This window comes from Scyliorhinus canicula, chromosome 18, assembly GCF_902713615.1.
Source record: "Scyliorhinus canicula chromosome 18, sScyCan1.1, whole genome shotgun sequence".
NCBI classification, from domain to species: Eukaryota; Metazoa; Chordata; class Chondrichthyes; order Carcharhiniformes; family Scyliorhinidae; genus Scyliorhinus; species Scyliorhinus canicula.
This window is the reverse complement of record NC_052163.1, coordinates 1,071,504-1,091,860: the sequence shown is the minus strand read 5'-3', so window position 1 is coordinate 1,091,860 and position 20,357 is coordinate 1,071,504. Positions and strand designations below refer to the sequence as shown.

General features: G+C 51.5%; 2 protein-coding genes across 2 annotated transcripts in view; one reads left to right on the top strand and one right to left on the bottom strand.

Annotated features, from left to right (window-relative positions):
* Positions 1–4,816: 4,816 nt before the first annotated feature.
* LOC119953590 (E3 ubiquitin/ISG15 ligase TRIM25) lies at positions 4,817–9,130 on the top strand. The gene is made up of 2 exons (XM_038777987.1): positions 4,817–4,886; positions 5,979–9,130. Exons 1-2 carry the CDS (start codon positions 4,880–4,882, stop codon positions 6,506–6,508), a joined length of 537 nt encoding a protein of 178 aa, XP_038633915.1. The 5' UTR covers positions 4,817–4,879; the 3' UTR covers positions 6,509–9,130.
* Positions 9,131–9,876: 746 nt separating this feature from the next.
* dgke (diacylglycerol kinase, epsilon) overlaps positions 9,877–20,357 on the bottom strand; it is a 52,600-nt gene continuing 42,119 nt past the window's right edge. The window contains exons 9-10 of the mRNA XM_038777900.1: positions 16,196–16,307; positions 9,877–11,665 (exon numbers count right to left, since the gene is read on the bottom strand). Of these exons, the coding sequence (XP_038633828.1) occupies positions 11,501–11,665; positions 16,196–16,307 (277 nt within the window). The 3' untranslated portion in view covers positions 9,877–11,500. The remainder of the gene's footprint in view (positions 11,666–16,195; positions 16,308–20,357) is intronic.

Here is a 20,357-nt window from a genome sequence, read left to right as displayed (position 1 = left end):
TGCCAATGCTATACCCATGCCAATGCTACGCCCATGCCCATGCTACGCCCATGCCAATGCTGCGCCCATGCCCATGCTACGCCCATACCCATGCTACGCCCATGCCCATGCTACGCCCATACCCATGCTACGCCCATACCCATGCTACGCCCATACCCATGCTACGCCCACGCCACGCCCATGCTATGCCCTACACCATGAGCTTTTATTTGATGCACTAACATTTGATGTGGCACATTATCAAATGCCTTCTAGAAATTGAAGTCCAGTCCATCCACCGGTTCCAACGATTCACTCAATACCACTTCCTTGGTGATTGTAATTTTCCTGAGTTCCTCGCTCCCTTCCATTTCCTGATTTACAGCTATTTCTTGGATGTTACGTGTCCTTTACCATGAAGACAGATGCAAAATTGCAGTTTATTGATCCTCCCCAGTCGTACTTTCCATTACCAATTCCCCAGGCGCACTGTCTAAAGGACCAATGCTCACTTTGTTAACTCTTTTCGTATTTAAATATCTATATTACTCGCCGTCTTTCTCTCGTACTCTAGTTTTTCTCTCCTTATCAATCTTTTTCTCATTCTTTGATGCTCTTTCCAACCTTCTGACCTGCCACTTGTCTTTGTGCAATTATTTACTTTTCTTTAAGTTTAACACTGTCTTTAACTTTTATAGTTAACCACGGATGATGGGATCTTCCTTTGTAATTTCTCGTCTATTGTGTTTTCTGAAAAATCCTATTAAATGTCAGCCCCTGAACCTCTCTTAATTTATCCCTGAATACATTTACCCGTTCACTTCAGCTGGTTCCACTCTCACCCTCATTGCAGTTTAACACAGAAAATAGGAGCAGGAGGAGGTCATTCGAGCCTCCACCATTCAATCTGATCATGGCTGATCATCCAACTCAATACCCTGATCCTGCTCCCCCCCACCATATTCTTTAATTCTCTTTGCTAAGTGCGATATCTAACTGCTTCTTGAAAACACACCCTGTTTTGGCCTCAACTCCTTCCTGTGGTAATGAATTCCACAGGCCGACTGCTCTCTGGGTGAAGAAATGTCTCCTCATCTCTGCCCTAAACGGTCTCCCCCGTATCCTCAGACTGTGACCCCTGGATCTGGACACACCCACCATCGGGAACATCCTTCCTGCATCTACCCTGTCTAGTCCTGTTGGAATTTTATAGGTTTCTATGAGAGCCCCCCTCATTTTTTTGAACTCCAGTGAATACAATCCTAACCGATTCAATCTCTCCTCGCACCTCAGTCCTGCTATCCCAGGAATCAGTCTGGTAAATTGCTCTCAAGGCAATTCCCTTGAGAGCAATTCACTATTCCACGTGTGGCCACACCAGCTCGCTATAAATGCAGCAAGACATCCCTGCTCCTGTACTCGAATCCTTTCGCTATGAAGGCAATCATACCATTTGCCTCCTGCTGCACCTGCATGCTTACCTTCAGTGACTGGTGTACGAGGACACCCAGGTCTCGTTGCACATTCCTCTCTGTCAATCGATAACCATTCGGATAATAATCTGCCTTCTTGTTTTTGCCACCAAAGTGGATAGCCTCACATTTCTCCAAATTATACTGCATCTGCCATTCATTTACCCACTCACTCAACTTGCCCAAATCACACTGAAGGATCTCTGCATCCTCCTCACAGCTCACCCTCCCACACAACTTTGTGTCGTCTGCAAATTTGGAGATGTTACATTTTGTTCCCTCGTCTAAATATATATATAGTGAATAGCTGGGGTCCCAGCACCGATCCCTGCCGTACCCCACTAGCTGGGGTCCCAGCACCGATCCCTGCCGTACCCCACTAGCTGGGGTCCCAGCACGATCCCTGCCGTACCCCACTAGCTGGGGGTCCCAGCACCGATCCCTGCCGTACCCCACTAGCTGGGGGTCCCAGCACCGATCCCTGCCGTACCCCACTAGCTGGGGTCCCAGCACCGATCCCTGCGGTACCCCACTAGCTGGGGTCCCAGCACCGATCCCTGCCGTACCCCACTAGCTGGGGTCCCAGCACCGATCCCTGCCGTACCCCACTAGCTGGGGTCCCAGCACCGATCCCTGCCGTACCCCACTAGCTGGGGTCCCAGCACCGATCCCTGCCGTACCCCACTAGCTGGGGGTCCCAGCACCGATCCCTGCCGTACCCCACTAGCTGGGGTCCCAGCACCGATCCCTGCCGTACCCCACTAGCTGGGGTCCCAGCACCGATCCCTGCGATACCCCACTAGCTGGGGTCCCAGCACCGATCCCTGCCGTACCCCACTAGCTGGGGTCCCAGCACCGATCCCTGCCGTACCCCACTAGCTGGGGTCCCAGCACCGATCCCTGCCGTACCCCACTAGCTGGGGTCCCAGCACCGATCCCTGCCGTACCCCACTAGCTGGGGTCCCAGCACCGATCCCTGCCGTACCCCACTAGCTGGGGCCCCAGCACCGATCCCTGCCGTACCCCACTAGCTGGGGTCCCAGCACCGATCCCTGCCGTACCCCACTAGCTGGGGTCCCAGCACCGATCCCTGCTGTACCCCACTAGCTGGGGTCCCAGCACCGATCCCTGCCGTACCCCACTAGCTGGGGTCCCAGCACCGATCCCTGCCGTACCCCACTAGCTGGGGCCCCAGCACCGATCCCTGCCGTACCCCACTAGCTGGGGTCCCAGCACCGATCCCTGCCGTACCCCACTAGCTGGGGTCCCAGCACCGATCCCTGCCGTACCCCACTAGCTGGGGGTCCCAGCACCGATCCCTGCCGTACCCCACTAGCTGGGGGTCCCAGCACCGATCCCTGCCGTACCCCACTAGCTGGGGTCCCAGCACCGATCCCTGCCGTACCCCACTAGCTGGGGTCCCAGCACCGATCCCTGTGGTATCCCACTAGCTGGGGTCCCAGCACCGATCCCTGCCGTACCCCACTAGCTGGGGTCCCAGCACCGATCCCTGTGATACCCCACTAGCTGGGGTCCCAGCACCGATCCCTGCCGTACCCCACTAGCTGGGGTCCCAGCACCGATCCCTGCCGTACCCCACTAGCTGGGGTCCCAGCACCGATCCCTGCCGTACCCCACTAGCTGGGGGTCCCAGCACCGATCCCTGCCGTACCCCACTAGCTGGGGTCCCAGCACCGATCCCTGCCGTACCCCACTAGCTGGGGTCCCAGCACCGATCCCTGCCGTACCCCACTAGCTGGGGGTCCCAGCACCGATCCCTGCCGTACCCCACTAGCTGGGGTCCCAGCACCGATCCCTGTGGTACCCCACTAGCTGGGGTCCCAGCACCGATCCCTGCCGTACCCCACTAGCTGGGGTCCCAGCACCGATCCCTGCCGTACCCCACTAGCTGGGGTCCCAGCACCGATCCCTGCCGTACCCCACTAGCTGGGGTCCCATCACCGATCCCTGCCGTACCCCACTAGCTGGGGTCCCAGCACCGATCCCTGCTGTACCCCACTAGCTGGGGTCCCAGCACCGATCCCAGCCGTACCCCACTAGCTGGGGGTCCCAGCACCGATCCCTGCCGTACCCCACTAGCTGGGGTCCCAGCACCGATCCCTGCCGTACCCCACTAGCTGGGGTTCCAGCACCGATCCCTGCCGTACCCCACTAGCTGGGGTCCCAGCACCGATCCCTGCCGTACCCCACTAGCTGGGGTCCCAGCACCGATCCCTGCCGTACCCCACTAGCTGGGGGTCCCAGCACCGATCCCTGCCGTACCCCACTAGCTGGGGGTCCCAGCACCGATCCCTGCCGTACCCCACTAGCTGGGGTACCCAGCACCGATCCCTGCCGTATCCCACTGGTCACTGCCTACCAATGTGAAAAAGACCCATTCATTCCTAGTCTTTGTTTCCTGTCTGTCAACCAGTTTTCTATCCACCTCCATACACTACTCCTAATCCTATGCGCTTAATTTTACACGCTAATCTCTTGTGCAAGACTTTGTCAAAAGCTTTCTGAAATTCCAAATAAACCACATCCTTGTTAACTTTACCAGTTACATACTCGAAGAATTCCAGTAATTTGTCAAGCATGATTTCCTCATCATAAATTCTTGCTGACCCTGACTGACCCTGACACTGTTTTCTAAGTGCTCTGCTATAAAATCTTTTATCGTGGACTCTAGAATTTTCCCCACAACCGACGTCAGGCTGACTGGTCAATAATTCCCTGTTTTCTCTCTACCTCCCACTTTAAATAGTGGGGTTACATTAGCCACCCTCCAATCTGCAGGAACTGTTTCAGAGTCTATAGAATCCTGTAAGATGACCAACAATGAATCCACTATTTGTAGAGCCACTTCCGGGGGGGGGGGGGGGGGGGGGGGCAGCTCGCAGTCGATGTCGGAAAATTGGAAATGAAGTCGTACTCGACAAACTCCACAACAGTAATGTGGGAATGATGGGTTAATCTGTCTTTGTAGTGATGGTTGAGGGATAAATATTGGCCAGGATATTAGGGAGAGCTCCCTCTGGTCGGTGTCTCTCTGCACAAGCAGATAACAGGATCCTCTGTTTAACATCTTATTGCAACACAGACCCTCAGTGTTGCCCTGCACTGATCACTTTGATTTCTCTGCTGGAGTCCTTGAGAGAAAAGCTGATCAATCTGCCATTCCAAAGCCCACTCAGTCTGAACAGTTAGTAACACCATGCACACTGCATTAGAAGCACAATGGGGTGTTTCGGAAATACAATAAGAGCAAATCAATTCATGTCCATTTCCGTGTTTTCTTTTGTTCTAGAAGCCTGTTTAAACCATTTTCCTGAGTTGCAACAGCACTGACACTGTATAATTTGTCTATTTGTCCCACAGGAATATCACCGGACAGCAACACCTTCGCACTGACCAGAAAGGAGTTGATGCAATGTGAGTATGCTGCTGCCCCCCAACCTCTCCCTCGGCTTCAGCTGCTTCTTTAATTGACCATTGGCCAGAATTTGATCAGGACCGGCCATATAAATGTACATGGAGGTAAAGAAGGCAATTGGTATGTTGGCCTTCATAGTTAGAGGGTTTAATAGGGATGTTTTGCCGTGATTTTCAGGGCATTGGTAAAGCCACACGTGGAGTATTGTGTGCAGTTTTGGTCTCCTTACCCGAGGAAGGATGTTCTTGCTCTCGAGGGAGTGCAGCGAAGGTTTACCAGACTGATTCCTGGGATGGTGGGACTGATGTATGGGGAGAAATTGAGTCGGTTAGGATTGTATTCGCTGGAGTTCAGAAGAATGAGGGGGGATCTCACAGAAACCTATAAAATTCTGACAGGACTGGACAGGGTAGCTGTAGGAGGCTGTTCCCCCATGGTGGGGGGTCCAGATCCAGGGCCCACAGTCTGAGGATACGGGGTAAACCATTTAGGACATCGATACGGAGCCATTTCTTCACCCAGAGAGCAGTCGGCCTGTGGAATTCATTACCACAGGAAGGAGTAGAGGCCAAAACATTGCATATTTTGAATAGATATAGCACTTAGGGGGAAGGGGATCAAAGGCTATGGGGGTAGACGGGATGAGGCTATTGAGCTGGGTGATCAGCAATGATCATAATGAATGGCAGAGCAGGCTCGAAGGGCCAAATGGCCTCCTGCTCCTATTTTCTGTGTTTCCACTGTGGCTACAAGGACAGGTCTGAGGCTGGGAATCCTGCGGGCAAGTAACTCACCCCCCCCCCCCCCCCCCCCCCAGCCTGTCCATCATTTAAGAGACACAAGTGGGGAGTGTAATGGAATACTCTCCACTTCTCTGATATTAGAAAGATTGCACATGTGTAGTGACCTCACATGCAGCGAATGAATCAGTAAAAATAGCACAGATTTGTGTTCCTATTTGTGATTTGTTAATGAGGTGTCTGTCCCTTTGCCAGATTAGTGAGTCTGATCCAGGCTTGTAACTGGATCAGTTTGATCAGCAGGTGCTGGGTCCGATTTTATTGATTAATGATTTGTTCTATATTCTGCAGGTAACTCTAAGGTCACCTTGGACCATCGGACAGCCCACAAGAAGCTGGTTATAAGTGATCACTACACCACCCTGTGTGTAGCAGACCAGCTGCAGTCCTATCCGGACCAAGCCGAGAGATTTTTCAACTGTTCTCAGGTGCTGGCAATGCAGAGTTTCAGCAGCGGCCGTCACTACTGGGAAGTGAATAATGATGGGCGAAGTTTCTGGGCTGTTGGGGTGGCCTGTATTGGGATGGACAGGCGAGGTTCCAGGAGCCGCCTGGGAAGGAACCCGCTGAGCTGGTGTGTGGAGAGCTTTGGCCCCAAGCTGTCAGCCTGGCATGCAGACCGGGAAATTGTCCTGAATGTTCAGCACCCCAGGGTGGTGGGGGTATTCCTGGACTTTCACATAGGAATTGTGGCCTTTTATTCAGTCACTAATGCTATGATGCTGCTATTTGGCTTCAAGGCAGAGTTTCAAAGCCGGGTACTCCCTGCTTTCTGGCTAAGCTCCAATTCTACCAAACTGACTCTTGTTCAGTATCCCTGAGGAATTGGACCCCACATCACCCTCTGGCAGATTCTACATTAACTTTTTTGCTTCAAAAATATTTTCAGTAAAATGTATCAATAAATTTCAGGGTTAATGGTCTGGCAGCATCTGTGGAGAGTTATGTTTCGAGTCAAATAAGAATTTGTTCTAATATGACTTGAAATATCAGCTGTTTTCTTCTGACAGCTGCTTTGTGGTTGGCTGAGTGATCTCGGCATGTTCTGTTTATCAGATTTCCAGCATCACAATATTTCACTTTGATGTTACTGATTTTGAGAATGGCGGCTGCCTGGGAGTCCCAGTACAGCACACACGGGGGGGTGCCTGGAGATCAGGGGAATCGTCTGATATGGCTGAACTTTGTGCCCCTCCAAGGGGGGGGGGGGGGGGGGGGGGGGGTGTAAAAGCTCCTATCCCCTCTCCACTGGGTTTCTCAGGATAGTGTCCAAGGCCCAACCATCTGTAGCTGCTTCATCTGTTCCCTTCCTTTCATCATAAGGTCAGAAGTGGGGATGACTGCACAATGTTCAGCACCATTCCCGATGACTCAGATAATGAAGCAGTCCATGTCCAAATGCAGCGAGACCTGGACAATATCCAGGCTTTGAGCTCAATCTGCAGGAACGATTTAAAGTCTCGTTGGTGAAGGTGTGGGGTGGGAGTCTTGGCTGAAAATCTTTGTGAGCAGGCGCCTGAAGATTTGCCACAGAAACACTGAGCTACCAACAGTCAGTGGGCTGGGGTCCAGGGTAACTCTAGTTTCCCTCTCAGGTGACCAGAGAAAAGCAGTAACTAGCAGCACAAGAGAGAAAAGAAGGGAATTAATCGAAAAATTGTAGTATTGAGGGAATTGCTGCCTTTAAATAACATTCAGTTAATTCAGCGAACCATTCATGGCCACTCAGCTTCAAATCAGTTTCAGAAATCCCCAAGATTGTCTTTCTTCTCGAGCTTGTGATGTATCAATAATCCAGGCTGTGCTCATCGTACACACAGGAATTCACCCCTTGTGATTCTCCATCCTGCTAACTGGGCAGTGCAGGCTGGGTAATTAGTGCCTCCTTACTGTGGCTTGTTAGTTACAGCTGTGATTGGTGCTAGTTATACTGGTATCCGAGTCTAGTTCGAATGATGTCTGGTGGTAGGTAGTACTGCCATTTGCTGGGTACTAGTTGTAGTTATGACATTGCTTGGTGGCAGTTATACCAATGTTGGTCCCAGTTAGACTGATGCCCTGTGCTAGTTATAATTGCCACAATTTCTATGAATGATTTAGATTTTGGAATCATAAATAATTTGAAATTTGCAGACGGCACCAAATTGGGGGATAACCATTTCAGAGGAGGACGGGTCCAAATGCCAGAATGGACAAACCAAATCAGCAAAAGAAGCTGACAAATGTGAGAATGAATTTTGACACATGTTGGTTGCATTTTGCTTTGAAAATAGGAATCCAATTGGGGTAGAGGAACAGAAATCTTGAATACGGACAGACCATCGCTGAAAGTAGCAACAGATTAACAAAAATGCAAATCAAGCACTTGTTTCATTTCTAGAGTAGAACAGAAAAGAGGAATTATGTTCAACTATCAAACCTTCCAGATTACACCCACACTTCTGACTGATATTATAAAAAAGTATATTGAGACTGCAGGGCAGATTTACAAGGATGATTCCACAAGGTGGGGCTTACTTATCAGGAGAGGATTAAGAGGCTCGGTCTCTTTTTCTCTGAGGGGTGACCTAATAGATGTGTTTAAAATGATGATTTTGATAGAATGGACACTGGAAATATTTTCTGTGGGGAAGAGAAGAACGAGAGACCGTCAATAGAGTCACCGAGGGAGGAAATCAGGAGAAGCTTCTTCACCCAGAGAGTGGTGAGAATGTGGAACTCACTCCCACAGGGACTGGTTGAAGTGAATGGTGAACATGCATTTAAACTAGACAAGAATGAGGGAGAAGGGACTAGAGGTTTACAGTGGTAGATCTAGGATCAAGTGCAGCATCAACATGGATTGGTTGGGCTGAATGGTCGTTTCTATGAAACTATACTTGTGCCTGATGCTGGTTATGACAGTCCTCACTGCTAGTGTGTGTCATGGTAGCAGTGGTTAGCACGATTGTTTCACAGCTCCAGGGTCCCAAGTTCGATTCCCGGCTTGGGTCACTGTCTGTGCGGAGTCTGCACGTTCTCCCCGTGTCTGCGTGGGTTTCCTCCGGCTGCTCCGGTTTCCTCCCACAGTCCCGAAAGACGTGCTGTTGGGTGAATTGGACATTCTGAATTCTCCCTCAGTGTACCTGAACAGGTGCTGGAATGTGGCGACTAGGGGCTTTTCACAGTAACTTCATTGCAGTGTTAATGTCAGCCTATTTGTGACAATAATAAAGATTATTATTATAGTGAGAGACTGCCTCCAGCAGCAAAACATTTGTATTGATTTATGGCCCAATGTGGTTGAAGGTACCATTGATGAATCTGTCAGTGATTTGAACTCTGTGTCTGCTGTTGTTGATTCTGCTCAATGTGATTGTCCTGGGCAGTCACACTGGTATGATTATCATGTGAATATCAGCACTTATTTCTGAACTTTTAAAAATATATTCTGCTTATACTGATTTCTTGGTTTTTTTGTTCTCATTTCAACATTTTTCAGATCTTATCGAATATTTATCTGGAAAAGGATGCGACAAAATGGGAGATTGAAATATTCAGGATTCATTTCAGCTTCAGTTTTTGCAACTTTGCAATGGCTCTGGGATGGGGCACTTTGTATTGAGAACATTTCCATCGCATGTTTCTGTGATTTCAGACGTCCCAAAGCACTTTAGATAGTACAGGAATTTACTCCCGTTTTATCGGGAGTAAAACGCCACTGTTCCCATGCCGACATCAGCAAATTGGAGAATCCAGGCCAATGTTCCTGGATATTGAATTCTGTGCATCCATCCCCCATGTCATTGAAGTGAACTTTCCTCGTCCTTGGTTTCTGAAGTATTTATGTCACAACTCCAGATGAGAAAATTCATCTGGAGAAATGTTTATTTCCTTATTTCTCTGGCCTGTTTGTTCCTTGTAGCTTTGGCTGTGTGTTAATCACAGCAGAAACGGCAGGAAAGGGTTTTTACCATATTGGACGCAGGAAGGCAGTGACAATGTTACATCAAACTGACCAATGGGGAGTGTCCCACGCTACATCTTATAAAGGTTCACAAAAGCTACAGTGGGATGCCATTAAGTAGGACTATGGGTGTTAGAGTTCCCGCAAGGATAGAATGTGGTTGGGGGGGTGGAGGGTCATGTTGCTTTGGTATCTGTTCATGTTTGTGTCAACTTTTCGCACATTCAGGATATAAACACTCCATCAGAGAGCTTCCCGAAATTTATTTCACATTATTCTGTCACAATGTTTGACCACAAATAAGCAATGTTACTCTTCCTATTTACACAGATTATTAGACCACACAACTGTCACAGGTCCCAGGAACAGGGGAAGATAACATGACAAATGTAAACAATTTCCCCACACGGAATGAGACAGGATGTGGTTAGGGAGCAACACCAATCTCACCCAGCCACTGATTCTGAGATGGGCTCAGTGCATCAGGGACACAGAGCACAGCCTAGTCCCCCCACCCAGTTCGGCTTTTCTCTGAAAGGCACAAACTGAAGGTTCAGATTCTACCCAGAGTTCGGTCACTGCCCAAGATGGTGTTCACCTGCCCCCAGATCAAACACTCATTTAAAGCGGATTGGGACCTTTTACTACATTCAAGCTGCTATATAAATGTAAATTATCATCCTTGGTTCCCCTTCTTCAGCCAGTCAGTGTTGACCTGCAACTCTGACACTCCCAGCGATCAGCAGTGCAAAGCGGATTGCTTCAATAAAAGACAGTGGATTAACCAGGAACGGGCCACAGTAAGCAGCCAGGGTGCAAAGACACGACAAGGTCCAAAACCAGTGCAAATACAGCAAATCAGAAATAAACCACATCAACAAAAAAACAACTACCACCAGATCAGAATGTGAGTCAGGGAAATCTAAAAATCAGACCAACCAATTGGCTTGGTCTGCTGGACAATACCTAATGTGAGCGAGACAGGGAAACCAGTGATTTTCATCAATTAACAGTGAGATTGGGGATGGGAACATCTCTCCTTTTGGTAAACTGTGAACTCAATACTGGCAGCACCAGCACCCAATACACTCCCAGCACGGGGTTAGATACAGAGCAAAGCTCCCTCTACACTGTCCCCATCAAACACTCCCAGGACAGGTACAGCACGGGGTGAGATACAGAGTAAAGCTCCCTCTACACTGTTCCAGTAAGGTGCCACAGTCCCAAACTTTGTTGATTTCACTCCTGAGTGCCCAGTTCCTATTTTCTCTATGCCAGCCTATTGCAGTGCTAGCCCGTGTTCAGTTTGAGGTAAATGGTGACACTGGGAGGGTGCTGTTCATTATCTGAATCAGATGCTAATCAGGAGTTGAGCTGAGGCTGATGCGATTTTGGATTGAGTTAACAATTATGATTTCACCCGATCCGTATGTGCCAGCCCAGAGCAGATTCTCAATAATGATCCATGTATGAGCCGGTCTGTCTTGGATTCTTAGTCAGTTTGTTCCTCTCCTCAGGAATTCTAAAGGATGTCAGATCTGTCACACTAAAATGGACTGGGAATAGGGGAATACTGAATCAAATCGTGGAGCAGTTACTGAAAGAGCAAATCTCACTCAGATGGTCACAGCAGACCTCCCCATCCTGATCTCCAATATCCCACCCACCGGGATCGGGTTCCTCTCCGCAGAATTGAAGTGTCCGATAATTCCCAGCTGTGTTCTCCAGCTGCCCGGCACCGATCAAAAAAAGATGAGCAACTCATTGCGGTGAAGTGCATCTCCCTCAGTTCCGACAGAGACCTGACCAGAAAAGCAGCTGCAATGGATTCCCACAGCCACAACATCAGTATCCTTAACTTTCCTCTCTACGTATCAGGCTGAGTTGCCAGTGAGACATCATCATCCAATTGCTCACCCGGTGGTGAAATCATCAGTGCTTGGGTTTTCTGTGTGATCACAACTGTACAGGGACCCTGGACCCAGGGCTCTCCGTCCACCTGCATCGGCATCGCCGAGTTCTTCAGGATCAGCTGCGGAAAAAGGAATTGAACCTCAGACAAACACTGCAACCCCGAACCCAGACATCCCGGAACCCAAATACCAAAACCATACAGCAGCCCAATAAATATCTTCAATCTGCAATCCCCCCAAAACTCTACCACCCCCCCAAACTGTACCATCCTCAACCCCCCCCAAACTGTACCATCCCCAACCCCCCCCAAACTGTACCATCCTCAACCCCCCCCCCCCAAACTGTACCATCCCCAACCCCCCCCCAAACTGTACCATCCTCAACACCCCCCAAAACTCTACCACCCCCCCCAGACTGTACCATCCCCAACCCCCCCCCAAACTGTACCATCCCCAACCCCCCCCCCAAACTCTACCATCCTCAACCCCCCCCCCAAACTGTACCATCCCCAACCCCCCCCCTCAAACTGTACCATCCCCAACCCCCCCCCAAACTGTACCATCCCCAACCCCCCCCCCCAAACTGTACCATCCCCAACCCCCCCCCCCCAAACTGTACCATCCTCAACCCCCCCCCAAACTGTACCATCCCCAACCCCCCCCAAACTGTACCATCCTCAACCCCCCCCCCAAACTGTACCATCCCCAACCCCCCCCCCAAACTGTACCATCCTCAACACCCCCCAAAACTCTAACACCCCCCCCCCCAGACTGTACCATCCCCAACCCCCCCCCCCAAACTGTACCATCCCCAACCCCCCCCAAACTGTACCACCCCCAACCCCCCCCCAAACTGTACCATCCCCAACCCCCCCCCCCCGAAACTGTACCATCCCCAACCACCCCCCCCCAAACTCTACCACCCCAACCCCCCCAAACTGTACCATCCTCAACCCCCCCAAACTGTACCATCCCCAACCCCCCCCAAACTGTACCATCCTCAACCCCCCCCCAAACTGTACCATCCCCCACCCCCCCCCCAAACTGTACCATCCCCACCCCCCCCCCAAACTGTACCATCCCCAACCCCCCCCCCAAACTGTACCATCCTCAACCCCCCCCCCCAAACTGTACCATCCCCAACCCCCCCCAGACTGTACCATCCCCAACCCCCCCCCAAACTGTACCATCCCCAACCCCCCCCAAACTGTACCATCCCCAACCCCCCCCCCCCAAACGTACCATCCCCAACCCCCCCCCCCCGAAACTGTACCATCCCCAACCCCCCCCCCCAAACTCTACCACCCCAACCCCCCCAAACTCTACCATCCTCAACCCCCCCCAAACTGTACCGTCCTCAACCCCCCCAAACTGTACCGTCCTCAACCCCCCCCCCAAACTGTACCATCCCCAACCCCCCCCCCGAAACTGTACCATCCCCAACCACCCCCCCCCCAACCTCTACCCCCCCAACCCCCCCCCCAAACTCTACCATCCTCAACCCCCCCAAACTGTACCATCCCCAACCCCCCCCCCAAACTGTACCATCCTCAACCCCCCCCCCCAAACTGTACCATCCCCAACCCCCCCCCGAAACTGTACCATCCCCAACCACCCCCCCCAAAACTCTACCACCCCCCCCAAAACTCTACCACCCCAACCCCCCCAAACTCTACCATCCTCAACCCCCCCCCCAAACTCTACCATCCCCAACCCCCCCCCCAAACTGTACCATCCCCAACCCCCCCAAACTGTACCATCCCCAACCACCCCCCCAAACTCTACCACCCCAACCCCCCCCAAACTCTACCATCCTCAACCCCCCCAAACTGTACCATCCCCAACCCCCCCCCAAACTCTACCATCCCCAACCCCCCCCCCAAACTGTACCATCCCCAACCCCCCCCAAACTGTACCGTCCTCAACCCCCCCCAAACTGTACCATCCTCAACCCCCCCCCCAAACTGTACCATCCCCAACCCCCCCCAAACTGTACCATCCCCAACCCCCCCCAAACTCTACCACCCCCCCCAAAATGTACCATCCCCAACCCCCCCCCCCAAACTCTACCACCCCCCCAAAATGTACCATCCCCAACCCCCCCCCCAAACTGTACCATCCCCAACCCACACCCCAAACTGTACCATCCCCACCCACCTCCCAAACTGTACCATCTCCAACCCCCCCCCAAACTGTACCATCCCCAACCCCCCCCCAAACTCTACCATCCCCAACCCCCCTCAAGCTCTACCATCCCCAACCCCCCAAAACTGTACCATCCTCAACCCCCCCCAAACTGTACCATCCTCAACCCCCCCCAAACTCTACCACCCCCCCAAAATGTACCATCCCCAACCCCCCCCCCAAACTCTACCACCCCCCCCAAAATGTACCATCCCCAACCCCCCCCCAAACTGTACCATCCCCAACCCCCCCCAAACTACCATCCCCAACCCCCCACCCCAAACTGTACCATCCCCAACCCCCCCCCCCCAAACTGTACCATCCCCAACCCACCCCCCAAACTGTACCATCTCCAACCCCCCCCAAACTGTACCATCCCCAACCCCCCCCCTCCCCCTCCCAAACTGTACCATCCCCAACCCTCCCCCCAAACTGTACCACCCCCACCCCCCCTCCCAAACTGTACCATCCCCAACCCCCCCCAAACTGTACCATCCCCAACCCCCCCCAAACTGTACCACCCCCCACCCCCCCCCCAAACTGTACCATCCCCAACCCCCCCCCCCCAAACTGTACCACCCCCAACCCCCCCAAACTCTACCATCCCCAACCCCCCTCCCAAACTCTACCATCCCCAACCCCCCTCCCAAACTCTACCATCCCCAACCCCCCTCCCAAACTCTACCATCCCCAACCCCCCTCCCAAACTCTACCATCCCCAACCCCCCTCCCAAACTCCACCATCCCCAACCCCCCCCAAACTGTACCATCCCCAACCCCCCCCAAAACTGTACCATCCCCAACCCCCCCTAAAAACTGTACCATCCCCAACCCCCCCCCCAAACTGTACCATCCCCAACCCCCCCCCAAACTGTACCATCCCCAACCCCCCCCCCAAACTGTACCATCCCCACCCCCCCCAAACTGTACCATCCCCAACCCCCCCCCCCCAAACTGTACCATCCCCAACCCCCCCCCCCCAAACTGTACCATCCCCAACCCCCCCAAAAACTGGGCCATTCCCAACCCCCCCCCCCCCCAAACTGTACCATCCCCAACCCCCCCAAACTCTACCATCCCCAACCCCCCCCCAAACTGTACCATCCCCAACCCCCCCCCCCAAACTGTACCATCCTCAACCCCCCCCAAACTGTACCATCCCCAACCCCCCCCCCCAAACTGTACCATCCCCACCCCCCCCCCCAAACTGTACCATCCCCAACCCCCCCCAAACTGTACCATCCCCAACCCCCCCCCAAACTGTACCATCCCCAACCCCCCCCCCCCCAAACTGTACCATCCTCAACCCCCCCCAAACTGTACCATCCCCAACCCCCCCAAACTGTACCATCCCAACCCCCCCCCCAAACTGTACCATCCCCAACCCCCCCAAACTGTACCATCCCCAACCCCCCCAAACTGTACCATCCCCACCCCCCCCCCCCCAAATTGTACCATCCCAACCCCCCCCAAATTGTACCATCCCAACCCCCCCCAAACTGTACCAACCCCAACCCCCCCAACTGTACCAACCCCCCCCCAAACTGTACCATCCCCAACCCCCCCCAAACTGTACCATCCCCAACCCCCCCCCAAACTGTACCATCCCCAACCCCCCCCCCAAACTGTACCATCCCCAACCCCCCCCCAAACTGTACCATCCCCAACCCCCCCCCAAACTGTACCCCCCCAAACCCCCCCCCCAAACTGTACCATCCCCAACCCCCCCCCCCAAACTGTACCATCCCCAACCCCCCCCCCCAAACTGTACCATCCCCAACCCCCCCCCAAACTGTACCATCCCAACCCCCCCCCAAACTGTACCATCCCAACCCCCCCCCCCAAACTGTACCAACCCCAACCCCCCCCAAACTGTACCATCCCCAACCCCCCCCAAACTGTACCACCCCCAGCCCCCCCCCCAAACTGTACCATCCCCCCCCCAAACTGTACCATCCCCAACCCCCCCCCCCAAACTGTACCATCCCCAACCCCCCCCCAAACTGTACCATCCCCCCCCCCAAACTGTACCATCCCCACCCCCCCCCCAAACTGTACCATCCCCAACCCCCCCCCAAACTGTACCATCCCCAACCCCCCCCCCCCAAACTGTACCATCCCCAACCCCCCCCAAACTGTACCATCCCCAACCCCCCCCAAACTGTACCATCCCCCCCCCCCCCCCAAACTGTACCATCCCCAACCCCCCCAAAAACTGGACCATTCCCAATCCTCCCAGGATGGAAAATATGCCCAACCGCTCAGTACGTCTGTGCCACTCCGAACACTGCAATAATTCAAAGACACACCCAAATCCCCGAAACAGCGACACCCCAGCTCCTCTGCTGGCGCCCCCTCACTCCCGCCCAACCCCAAAATTCCAAGTAAAGCACAGTTAACGTGAAAAGGAATTTTGGGTGATTTTGACCCATTGGCTGTTCCCTTTCTGAGGGACATGCACTTACTCTGACTGTGTGCGCCTGGCCCAGACGCACCGGATTAGCCAGTTTCACATGGATCTGAGCACAATGGAATGAGCCATAGACACCAACCACTTCCAATAGGCCGTCATTGTGGCTGAAAGGGAAATAAACCCAGTTCAATGGTAAAGAATAAACTCTGTCAACACATTGAAAAAATACAGGAGTTTGCTTCGTGAAAGGCAATATGTTGAACATCGATATTTCAGAGTTTGAGGAATATATTAGTAAACTGTGTTCAGAGACGTGTGTCAACTTTCTGTTTTAGATCACTTCTCGGCCTTTTGGCTAAGATGGGCGTGAGGTCAGGTGTAATGCCTGGATCTGGGCTGTCTCTCTTGTGGGGACCATGAATTGGTTTTTAGAGCGGGCAAGGAGCTGGATTAGGGGTTTGCCCCTGTCCACACTCTGAGCTCTGCCTTTGTAACTCTGATAAAGGAATTTGAAACATCTTTCTGTTTTTAAAATCACAATAGCCACCTTTATAACACTAATGTCACATAGGGGCATCCGCAATGCCCCAATCAGTTAAGTAAAAACTCCCAAATCTGCAACGAACAGGTCGGGGTTTATCGCAGAGTACTGAGAAAACATTGGCAGGATCAGACCAAGTCAGTATGGATTTATGAAGGGGAAATTATGCCTGATAAATCGACTGGAATTCTTAGCGGATGTAACTAGTAGAGTTGATGAGGGGGTGCCAGTGGATGTGGTATATTTGGACTTTCAGAAAGCTTTTGACAATGTCCTGTATGAGAGATTAGCGTGTGAAATTAAAGCGCATGGGATTGGGGTAAGTGTATTGAGATGGATAGAAAACTGGTTGGCAGACAAAGAAACAAAGAGTAGGAATTAGCGGGTCTTTTTCAGATTGGCAGGCAGTGACTAGTGGGGTACCACAGAGATTGGTGCTGGGACCCCAGCTATTCACAATATATATTAATGATTTAGATGTGGGAGCAAAATGCAATATCTCCAAATTACCACACAACACGAAGTTGGGTGGGAGGGTGAGCTGTGAGGAGGATGCAGACATCCTTCAGTGTGATTTGGGAAAGTCATAAGGGGGGACATTAATGGAAGATGGAGTATAATTTTGATAAATGCGAGGTTATCCACTTTGGTAGCGAAAACAGGAAGGCAGATGATTATCTGAATGACCATAAATTAGGAAAGGGGAATGTGCAACAAGACCTGGGTGTCCTTGTGCCCCAGTCGCTGAAGGTAAGCATGGAGGTACAGCAGGCGGTAAAGAAGACAAATGGTATGTTGGCCTTCATTGCGAGATGATTTGAGTACAGGAACAGGGATGTCTTGCTGCAATTATACAGGGCCTTGGTGAGGCCTCACCTGGAATATTGTGTGCAGTTTTGGTCCCCTTATCTAAGGATGATCTTGCTCGAGAGGGAGTGCAGCGAAGGTTTACCAGACTGATTCCTGGTCCCAACATGATTCAGGTGAAGACAGTCCCATAGGAACAGCTCCCTCCTTCCCCAGTACTGGTATCAATGTCCCATGAAATCAAACTCATTTCTCCCACACGCGGGCCGGGAGAATATGGTGCCCGGCCCGCTAAGTGGATGAAAATGGGTCTTAATGACTCATTTACATACTCCTGCTGGCAAAGGGCGTGATCCCCGATCCTGTGCCAGCGGGGACCGGAGCATTGGAAACAGATCGGCGCCCAGCACCAATCCCATTTTCTTCATTTATGTGGGATTCTCCACCTCACCGGGATCTCCACTAGCGACAGTGTGAGGTGGTGAATTCCGCCCAGCGTCTAACAGGAGAAGTCTAGCGGACCAAGCTTCTCAATAGCTTGAACTTCAGGTTCCACTGCATCCTGTATTCCCTCATCCTTATCCAGTGATGGGTCAGTGGAATCCAGGCTCCAAGGCCTCTTGTATCACAAATCATCACCGCTGAATGATGCTTAGAGCCTGAACTGAACTGTAGTAGAGGGTGGATTTTGAATGAGTTAAAATCTCAACCTTTATATTACAATGCACATAGAAACATAAATAGAAAATAGAAACAGGAGGCCATTCAGCCCCTCGATCCTGCTCCACCATTCATCATGGCTGATCATCAAGTTCAATACCCTGATCCCGCCTCCCCCCCCCCCCCCCCCCCCACCCCCAAATCCCTCGATCCTGTAGCCACCTGGGGTGGCCACGTCCCAATTCCAAAATGGATACTCGCAAAGAGTGCAGGGAAAAATGGACAGCATTAGAAAAACAAGCAGGTGCAAGGTTTCCTGTGGATTGGAAGTTGCAGAACCCAGACAGAACTGAAACTACAATCCATTAGCATAGTAATGAGCTGTCTCCGGGGACAATAAGAAACATTGAAACAATCGGTACCAGGACAGACTTCCCGGCACCAGTGGAAGCTAAAACAAAGGCAGGCCAACGGTTTGATAGAGCCCGCCCAACGATCGGGGAACGACCCTGGTATTGGAAAGAATCGATACAAATGATTGGAACATGGTCCAATTAATTGAGACCAAGTCCAAGGTCCGCCCAGAAGGGCGCGAGACCCTGGGGGCTATAAAACAGAGTCCCCACGGTCAGTTCGCTCTTTTAGAAGCTCTTGAGAACTCTTAGCTTCTCAACCTACACCTTGGCGTTTGGCTCTCAGCGACGAGAGGCCGCCAAGCACCAGCCAAGTCTAAGGTCAACGCACGCTACGGGATAGACGCTCCTAGCTACTATTCTATACCAGTTCAAAGCCAACAGTATCAGAACCGGACAACGACCATTGTTCCTCTGACTGAGTGGGCCACTCGAAGCTAAGTATAGGCTTTTAGTAGTAGTTGTAGTTTAGCCAGTAGAGTTTATGCATAAGTAATAATTGACTGTGTGTGTAAATAAACATGTATTGATTTCAAACTCACTAACTGGTGTATCGAGTCATTGATCAGTATTTGGCTTTGAACCCTGTGGTGGTATCAGAAAGATACCTGGCGACTCTTGAGCAAAGGTAATTAAAACAGAGCAAATTAAGGGAAAGCATAACGAGCAACAATCCCTTTAGCCCCAAGATCTATATCTAATTACTTCTTTAAATTACACAATGTTTTGGCCTCAACTACTTTCTGTGGGAGTGAATTCCACAGATTCCCCGCTCTCTGGGTGAAGAAATTTCTCCTCACCTCAGTCCTAAAAGGTTTACCCCTTATCCTCTAACTATGACCCCTAGATCTGGACTCCCCCACCATCGGGAACATTCTTGCTGAATCTAACCTGTTAGAATATCATCAGTTTCTATGAGATCCCCTCTCACTCTTCTAAACTCCAATAATCCTAGCTGACTTTGTCTCTCCTCATATGACATTCCCGCTATCCCAGGAATCAGTCTGGTAAACCTTCGCTGCACATCCTCCATAGCAAGATAAGGACACCAAAACTGCCCACAATACTCCAGGTGTGGCCTCTCCAATGCCCTATACAATTGCAGTAAAACATCTCTATTCCTATCCTCAAATCCTCTCGCTATGAAGGTCAACATACCATTTACCCTCTTTACTGCCGGCTGTACCTGCGCGCTTACTTTCAGCGACTGATTCACAAGGACACCAAGGTCTCGCTGAGTATCCGCCTCTCTCAATTTACACCCATTCAAATAATAACCTGCTTTCCCATTGTTGCTACGGAAGTGGATAACCTCACATTTATCCACATTATACTGCATCCGCCGTGCATGTGCCCACTCACTCAGCCTGTCCAAATCCCACTGAAGCATCTCTGCATCCTCCTCACAGCTCACCCTCCCACCCAACTTGGTATCATCAGCCAATTTGGAGATAATACATTTACTTCCCTTATCCAAATCATTAATATATAATGTGATTAGTTGGGGTCCGAGCACAGATCCCTGCGGTACCCCACGAGTCACTGCCTGACCATCTGAAATTGATCCTTTTGCCAACCTTTTGCTTCCTGTCTGCTAACCAGCTTTCTATCCATCTCAAGATATTACCTGTAATCCCGTGTGCTTCATCTTTACATAGCAATTTGCTACGTGAGACCTTCTTGAAAGCCTTCTGAAAGTCTAAATAAACCACATTCACTGGTTCTCCCTGGTCAACTCTACCAATTACACCTTCAAAGAATTCTAGATTTATCAAGCATGATTCCATTTCGTA